Genomic DNA, 17,680 nt, shown 5'->3' with positions numbered 1-17,680 from the left:
ATCAGGGGCTATTATCTCCATTTTGTAGGAGAGGAAACTTGTGCATTAACAATAGGCAGTAACTTGTCTGAGGTATTGAGTCAGAGCCCATGCATCGTGGTGCCAGAGCCTGTGTTTTTCATTATGAGGCTGCCCAGAAAATATTCAATGTTTTACTGTGTCTCTTTAATAGAAGATGGGGTAACTTAATATTTGAATAAGAGCAATGTTGAAATGTATCACTGAAACGGTTTCAGCCAGGCCAGCAAAGCATGCTCCCTTCATGAATGTGCTTATCTACTGCCACTAACTCCTTCACATGCCCACTGGACATACATTCAGGGCCTCTGAAATTCACTCCTTTTAGTATTTAGTATCTTGATTATTGTTTAAAAACTCTCCAAGTTTGGGGGCGCCTGGGTGGCTCGGTGGGTTAAAAATTCTCCAAGTTTGGCTCATGGACATTTTGCTTCAGAATTCCTGATCAGCCTGCTACAGCCTGCCAGAAATGCCTGTTCCCAGGCTTCAGCCCAGATTTACTCATTTAGAATCTTAGGGAGGGGGACTTGGGATTCTGATGCTAAGTTTTGAGGACCTTTCTCCAGATTCTTCTTGTGACCCCACTTAGGATGCCTACCCCCTGCTTCTATATGCACCAACCCTCCACCCGGAGTTCCCCTGAGTACAAGATACTCTTTCACACCTCAGAGCCTGAACATGTTGCTTCCTGTGCTTCTCATGCTTCTTCCTTCTCTGATGGTCCTCTCAAGCCCCCCCTCTACTAAGAATCAGTTCAACAGTCTGTTCTGTAAGGTTTCCTAGCATCCATCAGTCAAGAGTTAGGTGCGCCTTCCATTGTACTGAAATGCCCTTAAACTCATAGATCTATCCTAGAATTACACAGTCTGGTCTGTGACTGTTAGCCAGGGAGTCCCCTGAGGTTTCTGCATTACCTAGCTTCTTAAACCACTAAAGATCGTGCCTGACATGAAGTGGTAGGGACTCTAAACTTGCTGTCTGGACTTGCTTGTAAGTTCAGTGTTACCCAATGATTGGAATAAAGTACTGACAGTTCTGCAGTTAATTCTACTGAGATGGTAGGTCAAGTCCATCATTTCTATTAGAAAATAATTTTCTAGCAAATAGGACCAAGGAAATAATTTCATTTGGTCAATGTTTTTCTTCTTGCACACTTAATCCTTTTCTTCCATTTTCCCTTTTTAATGTTTTATATTTTTGAATAGGCTGGGGTTCTCAGATGACCAGGGTTCCAAGTTAAATTAATGGCCTGGACTAGACTATGACTGACACGTCTTCTTGGGATGAAGACTCTACAGAATACTGCCCATGGGCATTGTCCTCCTGAGCTATCCCATTCCAAAGCAGATTTGCAGCGAGCTATTGTATTAAATGCCCTTACATCTTTTTTTCCTCTGTGAAATATTTAATCAAAGGGATAGGAAAATGCACACATACACATCAACACACATAACTAAAAACGTTGAAAACGACTCGAAAGCCTGATTTCCTGTCCGCTTCATATCCAGTAGAACATGAGCTTCTATTAGGGGACTCACTGTCCTCCAAAAATCAAAACTCAGTTCAATTCCACATTTGTGGGTCTGTGAGCCCCCAGCTCCTAGGAAATGCCAGGCTGGGCTGGTAAAGAAACCACACCAGGGCAATCTGAAATGTGCCTGATTGAAGACTGTAACCAGGAATTCAGTGGACAAATAAATAATTCAAAAGAAGGATACACTTAAAGCAGTCGTAGCTAAAAGCATCTGATGAAACAATACCTAAAAATGGAATGAATATTTCAGCAAACACATGGAAAGTGAAAGGAAAAAAAAGCCAGTATTTTAACTCTTATTAGCGGGAGGAAAGGAAAACAAAACACAAGAACAGAAACGCATATATAGGAATTATTTCAAAAGGCTAGGAAGAGATTAGGGGAAATAAATTTTTAAACTGTGCCCTTTAAGGGGGGGGCGGAATCTATACGGGGCTACCATGCATGAGGGCAGAGAGCTGTATTTTTTATCTATTCCACTCGCGATGCCAGCGGGTAGATCAGAAAGAAAACCAAATGCTAGAAGAGAGTAGCTAAGGAAATCCGAACTTGTTTCAGACCAAGTTAAAGTGGTGGCCAGACTAGGTGACTCAGAGGCATGACTCAAACCCGACACTGGGACCGTCAGCTCCCGGAGGCCGGGGGCGCGGCGTCAAACACACTTTAGGAAAGTACCAGGCTCGAGGAAGGCGACAGGAAACCTCCCCGGGGGCTCGGCCTGGGGCTCCTCCTGCCCTACAGTCTGACCTCTTACCATCTGCACCAAGAGGAGTTTCTCATCTCCTGGCTTCCCCTTCTTCCTTTAGAGCCCGCCCATCCCGCCACTCATTTTTCTCCCACAAAGTGTCACGCGGCGTGTGTGTGCAAGACGTCGTGCCCCCTTCCAGCGGCCCTCCGCCTAGAGCTCCCGGCCACGCGCCCACCCGCCCCGCCTCCGCGGCAAGTCCCTCCCTTCCCACCCCGCCCGCACCCGCTGCCCGCCGCCGGCCGCCAGCCTCCCGGGCACGCGCGGCACGAACAGCGCCGGGAGCTGCACTAGACAAACACCTGTCCCGCCTGGGCTCCGCGAGATTTGGGGACGAAAGCATAGGCAACAGTGGGCGCGTTCTCGCGAGGTTTAGGAAATTTCCCACGGCCCGTGTTGTGTCTGAGTTGAGTAGTGGAAGGCGGTGGGAAGGAGGTGTAGCGTGAGACTGACTGGGCTGCCCGCATTGGGCACATGCGCAGTGCCGTTCGCGTGTGCCGCGCCAATCCTGCGGAGCAGGTCTCCGGCAGAGAATTCCAGTTCTCCGGGTTTTGGGGCTCCCTACTGGAGGCAGTGCTCGATCTGGGAATCTCTAGGAATTGAAAGGGCAAGGCTGGCTGGGGTGGCGAGGGTGGAGAAAGGGATGTGGCAGGTAGGAAGGGGGGGTCAGGATTCGGGCCCTTCTCCTTTCTATTAAATGCCCAGACGGACCAAGTTGGCTCCGGCGTTTCCAGGCTTAGGTTGCCTGAAATGCGTTTCCGGCAGCGACCAGCGTCCTCGACTGTGCCAGGCCCACGGAAGGACCCGGGCAGTGTCTGTCCCCATTCCACCTGCGTTCACACACGGCTGGGGACGGCGGTGAGGTGCTAAGGAGGCTCACACAGCAGGCAGCTCTCTGCCCCAGGGGCACCCGTGGTTTGAGTGCGGGTGCTGGCCCCATTCCAACGCAGATTTCACCTCTAGAGAAAACTACGCGGCGCTCTGGCATGCATATACGAGGTGGACATTAGGGGTGTCTTTGCCAGAGGCCTTGTCTTGACCTCATTTCACACCCAAGGAGAAGAAATCTAAGTCCACAGAGTTCAACTGCAAAAGTTTTCCATTTACAGAGCTCTGACAGGTTAGCCCACGTTGTCATCTTGTCTGTGCTCAAGCATGGGGGTTCGAATAGAGCGAAGACAGTTCTAGGTTTGTCATTCGCCGAACTCCAGGCACCTCTGTAGCTCCGGCATCTAACGCCGACATTAGCATAAGGGAGGTGTCCAATGAACGTCTGAATGAATGAAAAGGGCTGGGAACCAGAGTGAGCGGGAAGCCACTTGGAAAACACCCATTTGAGGAGGTGTTTCATCTAGGCCTGTGAAACGCGGCATATTTTCCCAGGACCCCTCCTCCCTTCCCCTCGGCCCCGCCTCCTGACCCCTCCATTCCCCGTCCCCGTTGTAATCCCCTCCGGTTTTCCTCAGTCTCCACGTACGTCCCTCAGGGCGCGTCCCAAAACCCGGATAACCGGAGCACTCCCCATGGACCACACTGAGGGCTCGCCCGCGGAGGAGCCGCCTGCGCATGCTCCATCGCTTGGGTAGGTTTCCAGGGAAGGCAGCGAGCAGGATCCCCTACTCCGCGGGCGGCGCGAGGCGTCTGGCTCTTCGCGGTGGCTGCGAGGGGAAAAGAAGCGCGGGGGCTGGGTGGAATCGAGGAGTGAGGAAAAAGGGAAGGGGCGGGGGAGAGGGACCAGGGAAGGCGTCAGGGGGAATCTCGCGAGGGTTGGAGTTTTGGCGAGAGTTTGTGGAAGATGGCGCCTGTTGTGACAGGGTAAGTCTGGGGGAATCGGAGCGCTGGGAATCGGGAAAGTTGCGGGCGTCTCGCAGCCCGCGGCGGGCGGCGTGTTCGGGGCCGCGGCGCGCTTGGCGTCCGGGGCCGCGGGGGCGGCGTCGCGTGCGTCGAGTGCGGCGGCGGCGTGTGGCCGTGCGCTGCTCGCTCTGCGCCGCCGTGGCTCGGGCTCCGGCGCGTGAGGGCGGGCGGCGGCGGCAGCTACGCCGGCGGGTGCGGGCGTGAGTGCGGCCGGGCGCGCGGGGCCCGTGGGCGCCGTGCGGGTCGCGCGCTTCTTGCGCCTCCGCCCGCCTGTAGCGTCTCCGCCCGCGGGCCCGTACTCCGACCCCGCGCAGCTTTGTTCCTCCGGACGGTCGTCGCCTCCTCGCCGGGCGGGTATCCCCGGCCCCGGGCGCTTTGTCTTCCCCGCTGCCCCCCGCGACTCTCTACCCCCGGCCCTTTGTTTCACCGCCTTGGGCGCTTTGTCCGACCCGGCGCGCCCCGCATCGCTTTTCCATCTCCTCCCCTCAGCTGTCCTTCCTCCCGTGCCCCTTTGTTGTGCCCTTCGCTATTCGGTAGCTCAGTGACCTGCCACAGCCCAGGCACCAGATTTCTGTCTTTTAATTTTTCTTCCATTATTTTTCTCACGTGTTTTCCTCTCACCTTTCGATTTGGTACTTGATCACTCCCGGAGTCTTTGTCTCCCCCATTCAGTGGCTTTTTCACTTGGCACCCCCTTCCCCTCCCATCATCGGTTGATTTATCCACTACCCACGGAGTATGTCGGCTGAACTGTCTCAGCCTCAGGGACTCCATCTGGTGCTTCTGCGCGCAGACAGACCCTACGGTTTGTTGTTGTTTTTGTGGGTCTTAAAGAGGCGTGGAGATAGTTTCCTCCTCGGCGTTCCGCACCCTTTTCTCTTGGGATTGTGTGTACACACACACACACACACAAACACACACACACCCCTTTCTCTCGGGATTACAGTGTCTCTAGTTTTCTTCGCGATCTCTTTGGGCGCACGGTTGTTTTGCTTGGAAACAGTAGCCCTGGAAAAAGATCTGGTCTTTTGGTTATTGCTCTTCCACCCCCGCCCCCTTTGCCCTTAGGCCGTTTCTGATGGCCTAGGCCAAGGGCAGCTGTCGTAGATTGGCTTCTGGGTTACCTGAGGGTGTTGTAGGACGGTTAAAAGAGGTGCGAGGTTTGTTTTTGTTTTTGTTTTTGTTTGCTGTTGGTGTGTGAGACTAGTTTCAGATATCCATGTTAGCTATTCATTAGGTACGTGAATAGTAGTAGCGTGAATTTTGATGTTAAAAACTTCTGAATATTCGTGCGGAAAATTTCAGCATTTTCTAGACTATAGGTCTAGAGTTAGTTATTTTACCATTAACTCCTGCTCCCTAAGGAAGAGGGAGGCATCCTTTTTGGGAGTTTGATATAAATGTTTTACTTTTTCTTTATCATTAATTTATAATTATGTGCTTTTGCTCTGTAGAACGTGACAACCCTTCTGTCCCGTCTTTGGAGTTGAAATGAGGAACACGCTTAAGAGTGCAGTTTCTGGTTGATGAATACTGCTTCTAGAATCTTTGTGGAATGCATTAATCAAATGCAATTAAAAGACATTTAAGTAGTACTCTTAAGTAAGGTGAAGTCACTTCTAATGTTAAAGGAGCTTTAAATTGTTCACAGTGCTTATTGTTATGGTAATGTAAAAACTGGGAGTTGTGTGCGTGGGGGAAGGGTGGTGTGGTGTATTTAAATAGCCTGAATATTCTGGTGCTGGGGGTAAGAAGTATTCAGTTTACCAGGATTACTGGATTGAATATATTGTTCAGAAATTGGTCCCCCCCCCCTTACTAGTTGATCACTCATTTTAGAACGTGTGTTAACAAAATCATTTGGAGTGTCATCTCATTTATAAACTAAAGTCCCACATAAAGTGCTGCTAGTAGAGGATGTACAGGATTTAGTATGAGGAATGTTGTTAAACATTTTTTCTTTTTTGAAGGCTGCGATTAGAATTAGTAGTTTGAATTTTATTTAATGGAAAATCTTGTTTCCTAATTGATACGTGAGGGTTTTTGAAAATTTGCAGTCTGGGATCCATGAGTGGATTTTACCTGTAATCATTTGTCTCCTGTACTTTTTCTTTGTGCATAATCATTCTTTTGAAGGTAAAATCTTGACTACTCTTATTCTGACTCTGAACAAAAATGTAAATATGGTGTAATGGAAGGTATTTTGTTCTGACTTGTACATATAGGAAAGATCACACAAACATCATAAAAGCAACTTTTACAAACTGAGTTGTGTGGGTTTTTTTGTTTCTAAATTGAATTAAGACCTTTATTTTGTGATCATATGAAACAATGCTTTAATAAATTATACCAAACAGCTGTATATTTAGAACATACAGGGTCAGTTTTGGTTGGGACACTTTCGTTCTGATTATCGACTATTAAAGCTTTAAATTTACTGTCCAGGTATATTGCAGATGGGTCTGCATGGTGTTCTCAGGAAAAAAAGATAAGATGCTTACTTGTAATTTTCAGATCTGTTCTAATATATGCTTCTATGTATTGGATTATTTAAATTAGGTTATTAAAAAGTTACCTCTTGTCCGATAACAACAGATTTCTGTCCTTAAAAGGGTTAGATAAAAAATGGTTTGGGAGAAGGCCACTCTTGCCAGCTGTACATTAAATAATCTTTGGCACTCTGGATGGATAAGGTATTAGGGGAAAAATGGGTGCGTTTGAAAGTTTTTACTAATCTTAATTCTAGGATTGGGTCATTTTAAAAAATAAAGCTTAAAAACCTATGATGTGGTTTTAAAACTTTTTTTGCTTCCTTCTAATACTAAATTTCATGTTATTTCAACTAGGGGCAGTAGTTTCTCATGGATTGACTAAAAGTTGTTATTCTTGGCATCTGGCTTTATGATTATTTCCAAGTTACTCTACTTCCCCTGGGCCAATTTCCTAACTATGTAGTAAAATGGGAATTGTAATAACTTGCCACATCTGCACAGGATTGCTGTGCCTTGGGATTTGCAGAGAGCATCCTTGGATGAAAGGTGTGGTTAAAGTCTAGGAATTGTTACTGAAATAAGTTGATGTGAAGTAGGTCATATTTTATAGGAAGTCAAGTAGGAGGTTATAAACGAAGTTCTTGGCAAGTTACAGTGATGATAGTGGGATGAAAAATATAAAAATATGTATTATAGTTTGGGTAATAAAACCAGTACATTTTTTCCCCTATAAGCTTAGAGGGAGAGGGATTAGTAAAACAAATTACAGGGTGGTGTATTTGTTGTGTAAGAAATTGAAAATCTGTCAGACTCATATGTAATAACACATTGTAAAATGATGGGATGCTTTCCCTCTGTTGATCTGTTTTCTGCATATGGTGCTTTTTTTTTTTTTTTAAGATTTTATTTATTTATTTGACAGAGAGATCACAAGTAGGCAGAGAGGCCGGCAGAGAGAGAGGAAGGGAAGCAGGCTCCCTGCTGAGCAGAGAGCCGGATGAGATGGGGCTGGGCCTCGATCCCAGGACCCTGAGATAATGACCTGAGCCGAAGGCAGAGGCTTTAACCCACTGAGCCACCCAGGCACCCGGTGATTTTTTTTTTAACGCTTTTATTTTATGCATATGGGTAGTATGTTTTAAAAATGGTGGCACAAAATGTTTTCATTAGCCTCTAGGCCAGATCTGTTAATAGTAATGACTATTTCAGTATCCCTTATAGTTTTTAATGCTTTGTTACTTGCTCTAAAGAATATTTTCTAACAGCCAAGGCCATGATTTCAGGGTTGGCCCTTGATCTAGGAAAGTGTTTTACATTTAGGAGATGCTCCTAAGATACTTAACAAACAAAACCTGTTGCTTCTCTGTTCTTGGTAGATGATACAGCATCCCAGCTAAGTTTCCCAAGCTAAGTTTTTAGATTCCTCTCTTACACTAACGCTTCACATTTAGACACTAAGAACTGAAAATTTTCCCTCCTGAAAATCTCTTGTATCAGTGTCATTCATTCCTACTGTTACAATTCATGTTCTCATCATTTCTCATATGAGTTAGTATAAACATTGGTAGCTTCCTTTTTCTGTTTGTAGACTCACCTCCTTTATCCAGATTCCACAGTCTAAAGAGCAAATCTGATCACTTTACTTAGTTAAAAAACCTTTCAATGGCTCCCCCTAGCAGCCTTCATTAAAGAGGCAGTGGAGTAGAGAGTATGAGCTCACATTTAGCATTTAATCCGGAGTGGGTTCCAGTTCTGTCCCTGCCATTTAAAACCTCTTAACACTGACAAGTGATCTGACTTCTCCTTGCTTTTTTCCATCAATTGCAAGATAATTATTCTTAGCTCAGTGGGTTTTGGTGAGGATTGACTGTGAGAAAACATTTAGTAGGATATCTGAACACATAGCAGGTGCTCAAACAATGTTAGCTAGTTAGGCATATATGGTTCTCTATAACTATTTCATTTACTTTTTCTCTAGCTGAACTGTATGCCTTTCTTTCCTCTAATATTCAGTGCTCTGGCTATATTTAAGAATCTGTAGTTCCCTGGGTGGGTTTAGCAGTTTAATGCCTTCCAGTACATGAAAAGTGCTGGTATTAATGGGTTATTATTCAAGACTTAGGTCTGGGGATATTCTAACAGACCTACCAGCCTGGATTCAGTACCCCTTTAGTGTGTTTTTAAAGGACTCAGGAAAATTCTCTTGGAAGTGTCATACTGAGTTGTTATTGTCTGTCACGTTCAGAGGCTGTTCGTTAGTTTCCTGGTGGCAGATAACCTTTTTTTTATTTTATGATCATTTATATGTTCTTATACTCAGAAGAATGTCCAATACATGATAGGGACTTAGTAAAAAGTTTTTCTGAACAAATGACTCAAGACTACTTCGAAACCTTGGTGCAACCTGGTGCCTGTAGTCAGAATTTGATGTGCATAGGGGATGTATTGATTCTCCAGGAATTTTAATTGCTGAGGTACCCAAAAGAATTGATGTTTTCAGCTACAGGCATTCTCATAACCTCTGAAAACATAATAGTGCAATCTTAGCCAGAAGTTCCTTTAGATTATACTATATTGTTTGTACAAAACTGATAAGCTTAAATTTCACATTTTGTTTTTTTGTATAGTTGACCAGTATTTCTAAAAGGTTTTCATTATTTTTACATGTTTTAAGTTATTCTTAGACGCATTAAAACTTAAGACTCTGTGAACTGCTTCTTTTAGGGAGGGGGTGCATGCCATAGAACCAGATAATAACCCGATAATCATGATAATCTTTAGGAAGCCTCAGGAATTGTGGACAGGTTACAGTTTCTCCAAGCTTGAGTTTCTGCCTCTATAGAATAGGGAATGATAATTTTGTTGTATTTATCTGACAGGCATGTGACTATCAAGTAAAGTAAAATATGTTAAGTTACAAAGGTCAAATAAAACATATATTTAAGTGATTTGTAAATACTAAAAAACTGTATACAAATATTTTCATTGTAACAAATGGTTTCTCCTGCTAACCTTTCACAGGCAGGGTTCAGGTTGGACTTTTTATTTTGTGGTTTGTGGGTCATGTTTTAGGAAAGCAGCAGTGTATTTAGTGCAGAGGACCACAGCCCTTGAAATATGTGCCTTGGCATTTTGAGCAGACATATTTGGTAAATTACTGTTTGACCATGGATGTTGTCATTGAGTCACCCCCAACTTTTGGGGTCTACTTGTTACTGCTGTCTTCTCTGCTTAGACAACTGTAATAATATAGGAATGTTGAATGCCTCACTGCTAACCGTCCTTCATACACCCTGCCCACAGTTCTGGATGCTTCTTAGGCCTAGCACAACATCATGGTGTCGCCTACGCCTCATTAGGCCTACTTCTGCTTCAGGGAATAAAATGATATCGTAGTAGTATGAAAAGGATAATGTGTTTCCTGAACATACTTCTGAGGAAAAGCCAGCGTTAGAGGCACTCTGACTTGGGTTGTATAATTGATAGTAATTACCTATCTGCATAAATACTTGTGTAGGTTTCAGATTGGTCATGTTCATGGCAGTCTTAGAAATATTTGCACTATTTTAAGTTTACAAAAAACAATACAGAAACCACTGCTGCTTAGGTATCCTGAGTTGCATAAACCTTCGGATAAAAATGCTGCACCTGTTGGATGTGAGCTGGAATATACTAGATAACAAGTTGACTATTTTTTTTTTTTAAAGATTTTATTTATTTATTTGACAGAGAGAGACCACAAGTAGGCAGAGAGGCAGGCAGAGAGAGAGGAGGAAGCAGGCTCCCCGCTGAGCAGAGAGCCCGATGTGGGACTCGATCCCAGGACCCTGAGATCATGACCTGAGCCGAAGGCAGCGGCTTAACCCACTGAGCCACCCAGGCGCCCCACAAGTTGACTATTTTTAACTCTCCTCCCACGCTTCCTTTTCTATATTCAGTAGTTTTAACTTGGCCTTAGAGCTGTTTTTTCTGCGTGTTGTTAATTAGATGATAGAATTATAAAAAGTTTATATAACCAGGAAAAATGTTTATCACTTTATGAAACTGTTATTTTTATTAGTGTGGTAGAGATTGTGTTCTGTAACTGCAGTATTAGTTGCCTTATAAAGAACAGAACCAATGTTGTAGGGTTTTTTCTTTTTTATTATGAAAAATCTATTTTGAAATTAGTTTTTCTCCAGACAGAATATACTAGCTTTTGGCTGGTTTGTATAATTGGAAGAAGGGTATTTGTTCCCTTATTGGAAAACTGCAGACCCACTAAGATCTTGCATGATTTTGCTAACATACCTTTTATTATTATTATTATTTCAAAGATTTAATTTATTTATTTGACAGAGAGAGAGCGCGGGCACACCAGCAGGAGGAGCAGCAGGCAGAGGGAAAAAGGGAGAAGCAGGCTCCTGCAGAGCAGGGGGAACTGGAACTCCAACCCAGCACCCCAGGATCATGACCTGAACCAAAGGTGGTCTTTCAACGGACTGAGCCACCCGGGCACCTTAACATACCATTTTTAAAAAAATAATTGTTTGAGAGAGAGAGTGTGCATGCATCAACGGGAGGGGCAGAGGGACCCAGAGAGGGTTAGAATCTCCAGCAGATTCCCCGCTCAGCAGGAAACCAGCCACATGGGGCTGGATCTCATGACCCCAAGATCATGACCTGAGCTGAAACCAAGAGTAGGATTCTCAACTGACTGAGCCACCCAGGCACCCCATTTTTTGTTGTTGTTTTTGTTTTGTTTTGTTTTTAATAGACTTTATTTTTTAGAGCAGTTTTAGGTTCACAGCAATATCCAGGGGAAGGTACAGAGATTCCCCATGTTCTTCCTGCCCCTGTAAATAAATAGCCTCCTTCATTATCAGCATCTCAGCAGAGTGGCCGACTTGTCATAATTGATAAACTTATACATTATTATCTGAATCATAGTTTACATTAGACTTTGTTCTTTGGGTTTGGTCAAATGTGAATGTATCCACCAGCGTAGTATCTTACAGAGTAGTTTCATTGCCCTAAAAATCCTGTGTTCTGCCCACTCAACCCTTCCCACCCCTAACCCCTGCAACCACTGAGCTTTGTATTGTCTCTTCAGTTCCTAGCATGCGTTTTCCAATCATTTAATTTTTGGTTTGAGTATGAGAAAATTTTTCTTTCTTTTTTCTTTTTTTTTTTTTAAGATTTTATTTATTTATTTGACAGAGATCACAAGTAGGCAGAGAGGCGGGGGTGGGGGGAAGGAAGCAGGCTCCCCGCTGAGCAGAGAGCCCCAATGCGGGGCTCAATCCCAGGACCCTGACATCATGACCTGAACCGAAGGCAGAGGCTTTAACAACCGCTGAGCTACCCAGGTGCCCCGAGAAAATTTTTCATTCAAAAAATTATATAGTTCTGGGGCGCCTGGGTGGCTCAGTGGGTTAAAGCCTCTGCCTTCAGCTCAGGTCATGATCCCAGGGTCCTGGGATCAAGCCCCACATCGGGCTCTCTGCTCGGCAGGGAGCCTGTTTTCTCCTCTCTCGCTGCCTGCCTCTCTGCCTACTGGTGATCTCTGTCTGTCAAGTAAATAAATAAAATCTTAAAAAAAAAATTATATAGTTCTGTACAGAGCTCCTGATACATAACACCAACTGGAGGAAGCAGAAACATTGAGGTTCCCAATCATGAAGGGAGGGGTTAAGGGAATTGCCTATAACCGTGCTTTAGTAGTTCTCTTTTATAACTGCTTAGAATGTTTTAAATAAACAACTGCTGAACACATAATAGGTGTGACTGCTATGTTAGCAGTTTATAAAGGTGGCCAAGAAGTTGTTTGGTAAAGTTCATGATTCAGTGGAAAGTGCATAGATATAATAAAGATTCTAAGTGCTGTAACATGTATAATGTTGGTGGGAACACAGGTGTGAATGATTATTTTAATTGGAGGAGAGTTCTTAGAAAAGGTGAGAGTCTATAGGGGTGTTAGGAAATAAAACTGGAAAAGCGTTTAGGCCTTCTTGGAGGACCTTGAGTGCAAAGTTAAGGGCTTGGATGTCAATCAGGGTTTGGGGTAAGAGGGCATTCATTGAATGTTGTCAGAGGTGAGGTGGGGTGTAATCAGTGTCACATAGATGGGGTGGATGGAGGCCATAGGAGAAATGTAACCAAGGTCTGATCTCCATAGTAGCAGGCCTAGGAATGGAAAGAACAGAACAGCTTTTTGAGACAGGATGGTATTGGGAGCTTTGAATCAGTACTCTGTAGACAATCTGTGGCTACAAGCATTTCACTTAATTTGGTTTGCCCTTGTCTAAAAAATTGGAGAAAACAGTACTTCGTGGTATTGGTGTGAAGGTTATATGAGATATGAGATTATAATATGCCTAGCTCAGTTCTAGGAGTAGTAGTTGCTCAATAAACAGGTTCTTCTCTTCCCCTTATCTGGAGTAGAATTTAAAAGATAAGATGGGGGAGCAGGGAAGGGTGGAAGGAAGGCAAGGTGGGGGAAAACCAAACAGTAAAGCTGGGTGAAGTGATTAGAAATAGGAAAGTCTGAGTGAGGTGAGCAGGTACAAGAAAACCTACATAACAGTGTTTTGTTTCTTTTAGCTTTTGAACAAATGCTGAATCCTTAATTTGCATATTTCTGTATCATTTTTCCACACTTTTGTAACATTTAACATCTTTCTGCAGTAACATAAATATATCTGTATTGAGTGTTTCTCCCCTTCTAAATCTGATTTGTCAGCCACCTCTGTAAGTACAGGATCAATATTTTACTTACATTGCATAATTATGTCACAATTGTTAGCTGAAAGTTACTTGCTAGATGAATAGGACTTGAATGGATTAATATATAAGCTTGCCACTAGGTGGCACTTACTCTGAGTGATAAATCTGACGTTCAGCGTAGATTAGTTTTTCTATGAACCCATGGAGAAATTGACCGCCTGGATTATGGTCAGCTTTCAGCCATTCCTGCACCATACTTTTTTTTTTTTTTTTAAAGATTTTATTCATTTATTTGACAGACAGAGATCACAAGCAGGCAGACAGGCAGGCAGAGAGAGGGAGAGGAGGAAGCAGGCTCCCTGCAGAGCAGAGAGCCTGATGTGGGACTCGATCCCAGAACCCTGAGATCATGATCCGAGCCAAAGGCAGCGGCTTAACCCACTGAGCCACCCAGGCGCCCCTGCACCATACGTTTTGAAGTGGAATATGAAACATACATTTAATAGAAAACTCAAAGTATTGAAAAATAGAAAAGCATAATGCCATAACATGTCCTGTAGAGAGAAGCTGAAGGGAAGCTCAGTGAAATTGCACAAGTGACCAAAACATATAGACAGTGAAGCCTTGGTGGTTAGATTTTAGGCGATGATTTTTATGGTTAAAGGAGAAGACTGTAGGAAGTTGTTTCTTACTGGATTTACTGAATGATGATGATGAAGTTTGTAGAGATACTAGACTGTGATTCTGTGTTATTTATGTTTTGGTATATTATATTTTCCCTATAACATACCATAGTATGTAATTATATCCAGTGTGACAAATGTGAGAGATTGTTAACTCCATTAGATTCAAGAAACTTTAGAGCTGGAAAAGACTTCACTAATCATGTGTTCTAAAGTAACTAATTTTTTTTTAAGATGTTATTTGTTTATTTGACACAGAGAGGGAGAGAGAGTGAGTGAGCACCCAAGCAGGGGCAGAGGCAGAGGGAGAGGAAGAAGCTCGATCCCAGGACCCTGGGATCATGACCTGAGCTGAAGACAGGCTTAACAGACTGAGCCACCCAGACACCCCTAAAGTAACTATTATTTAAATGAAGGCAGGGATAGACTGAGTAATTTCCAGTTGGCTAATGGCTGAGACACATTCAGTAATTGAGCTGGGTCTAGTTCTGGTTTGTTTTTTAGGGAGAGACTTGTGCTGGTCTTTTTTCTGTATACCACTCAGCTGCTTCTTAATGTTACATGCTCTTTGCTTTGTCTTTGTTTTTCCTGTGAGTGTGAACTTAACGCCAAGAATACAAATCTCTCAGTCCCAAGCTTGGTTTGAGGGCTGCTGCCAGTGTTAATAAACCATCAGCTCTGAGCTTGCCTTTTCTTTCCTCCTTGGCTGTTTTCCTGTTCTTGATGCTGCTTATGTTCTCTGTCTTATGTTTTTGACTGACCAGTGCTCTGTTTTAGAACACATTTGTTCTCAGTGCCCACTTGTCACCCACTCTCTTTAGTTGTCCCTACTCTAGAACTGTGTGGGTTATGGCTTACCTGGCTCACCCCAGTGTCTGCCTCTTGCCTCCCTAGCATCTTAGTTCTGCCACTTGCACTAAATTGCAGCTTGCTGTTTCCAGAGCCTCTGGTAGAGAAAATGGATGGACAGAAAAAGAGATTTAGATTAAAGACTGTCATATAAGGAAGGAGGCTATAACTTGAAATTTTACACTGGAGGATGTAACCATTTATGAACCTGGTGATTTTTTATACAGGGGTTTTTCTAACGTATATGTCAGGACAGTATTATTCCCTGACTGTGGAATTCATTAAATGTGTTGTATCTATCATCTTGTTTAACCAAACGTCAGGGAAGTGAATTAAATCCATTTCAGCATTCCAAAGATAGTAGTGATAGTTTTAGTAATTTATTTACAGCTTATAATAAGTGATGTCATTTGATTAAATGGATAGTACTGAATTAGTGGGAGTTGCCACTTCACTACTGTGATGTTAAAAAAACAAACTTGGTAGCTGTAGCTTTCGAAGATTATTTCCCAGTTATTGGTAAACAAGCCATTTTTCATCCTGCCCTACTCCACGATATAGGGGAAATCTTTTATGTATAGGATTTAGGAACATATCATTTACTTAAACATGGTTTCCAAGGATGTAACTCCTGAAAGTTGTCAGTTGGTAAATTAAATATCTTAAGTTACACTAGAATTTAAATTAACGTGGTAGCTTCGATGTGCAGTTGATTTATTTTTTCACCTCATTTTTAGCTTGTTTTTCTAATTCAGGCAAGTGATTATTGATGTGGGACTTTTTCTTAAGGGTTAATTAATATCATTCGTAAATACTTGGATTATTTTTTCTGTTGGAAAAATGTATACAAGAAATTCAAAAGTTATTTGAACATATTATGAAAAGTCAGCGGCTGTAGTCTTCCACCAGGAAATTAACTACTGTGAACAATTGGGAGTATAGTCTTCAACTTTTTTTTTTTTTTTTTTTTTAGTGGAAATGCTGACATTCTATTAAATGTCAGTAGTTTAGTAAACATATAAAGGGGTTTTAGGGAATTGACATTTTGTTGAGTATCTACTGAGTCCTCAACTACATTGAGGGAGATAGTATCTCCATTTTATAGTTAAGAAGTCTGAGGGTCTGGTATTTAGTAATTTAACTCAAGTTCATGAAGCTTTACTTCTGCCTCTGCCATTCATTGCCCTGCCAGTACTGATAAGAGCTTTTGTCTCTACCTAAATGAAAACCACCTGAAAGCTTCCAAGCTCTTTCCTAGGTGGCAAGCAGTGCCAGAGAGAATTCTAATAAAGAGTTTATTATATTAGATTATTACTTTAGATGAAGTATTAGATTTACTATTTGATTATTTGAAAAATAAATGTATTTTAGAAATGCATTCAAAGTTAGATTTGACGATGTATTTATAACCATATTTTTCCAATGAAATATCTTTTTCTTCTTTTGTGTAATAACTTTATTTTCCAGGTGATAATTTTTGTCAACTTATTATTTTTTTAAGATTTTATTTACTTATTTGACAGAGATCACAAGTAGGCAGAGAGGCAGGCAGAGAGAGAGAGAGAGAGAGAGAGAGAGAAGCAGGCTCCCTGCTGAGCAGAGAGCCCAATGAGGGGCTCCATCCCAGGACCCTGGGATCATGACCTGAGCCAAAAGCCAGAGGCTTTAAGTCACGGAGCCACCCAGGCACCCCACTTTTTGTCAACTTATATGAAGTATTTTCTCCTACTGTTTTGTTTGTCATTCGATTTTATTATTGTCTTGAGTTTAAAATTTTAATGTAGTCAAATTTGTAGTTGTGCCTTTGACTTTATGTTTTGCTTGTCTTCCTCACACCTGAAATTATGAAAGCATTCTTTTGCTTTTCTTAAAAATGTTCTTTTACAATTTAAAAAATTATTTATCCCCTTAACCCTTCTGGGAGGTTTTGGTTGATTGGTTTGTTGGTTGTTTTTTTTTTTTTTTTCCCTGTGTGTTATGTGATGAGGCTCTGAACTTATTTTTTCTAAGTGTATAACCAAATGTATTATTTTCATATACTCACTTTTTTCTGTCTTCTGTTGCATAGAGTTGTGCTTCTTAAAATGAGATCCTTGGAGGGCAGCAGTGGGCAAAATTTTAAAATGCACATTCTTTCACTCCACCCCAGATCTCCTGTCTCTGAAGCCCTGGAGGGATAGAGTCTGGCAGTCTGTTTTATTTAGCAAGCGCTCCAGGTGATTTTCATGCCTGTTGAAGTTTGTAAATCATGGTTGAGAACTCCTCCCTGCTCCTGCACTGGATCCCATTCCTTCTCAGCTACTCTAGAACATTGGGGTAGCCAGCTAGCTTTCCCTGTCTCTTGTCTCAGTTATTACCTTTCTCTTGAAGTATCCTTGACAGTATATAAACATGCTCTTATTTCTCTGGATTCTGCATTCCCCTTTAGTTTTTTTTTTTCTCCTTTGCCCTTTGCAATAAACTTCCTATGCAGAGTTCTTTCTGTCTCCACTCTCCATTCTCCCTAAACCTACTTAAGCCAGGCCTTTATCTCCACCATTCCACAACAAAACTGCTCCTCTTGTTAAACATCTGCCTTCGCCTCAGGTTTCTGGGTTCGAGCCCCTTATAGGGCTCCCTGCTCAACGGGGAGCTTCTCCCTTTCCTTCTGCCTGTTGCCCCTCACCCCCCAATTGTACTTGCTCTGTCTCCGTCACATGAATGAATAAAATCTTAAAGAACAAAACCAAAAAACCCCTCCTCCTCTTAACTTACCATGTTAAAGTATGGGTGAATGTAGTGGTGAGTTTTTTTCATCCGT

At 42.9% G+C, this 17,680-nt stretch overlaps 1 protein-coding gene across 3 annotated transcripts in view; it reads left to right on the top strand.

Moving 5' to 3' along the window:
- The window catches only part of RBPJ (recombination signal binding protein for immunoglobulin kappa J region), a 217,236-nt gene that overhangs the window by 105,849 nt on the left and 93,707 nt on the right, over positions 1-17,680 (top strand). For 2 of the 3 annotated variants that reach the window (XM_044225836.1, XM_044225837.1), the window contains exon 1: positions 3,883-4,112. The exons of the other annotated variant lie outside the window; for it this stretch is intronic. In XM_044225836.1, coding sequence (XP_044081771.1) covers positions 4,093-4,112 — 20 coding nt within the window. In that variant the 5' untranslated portion in view covers positions 3,883-4,092. Of the gene's footprint in view, positions 1-3,882; positions 4,113-17,680 lie in introns of those variants that run through there. 3 annotated transcript variants of the gene reach the window in all.

Source organism: Neovison vison, chromosome 11, assembly GCF_020171115.1.
Source record: "Neovison vison isolate M4711 chromosome 11, ASM_NN_V1, whole genome shotgun sequence".
Taxonomy (NCBI): Eukaryota; Metazoa; Chordata; class Mammalia; order Carnivora; family Mustelidae; genus Neogale; species Neogale vison.
This window is presented reverse-complemented; position numbering and strand designations above follow the sequence as displayed.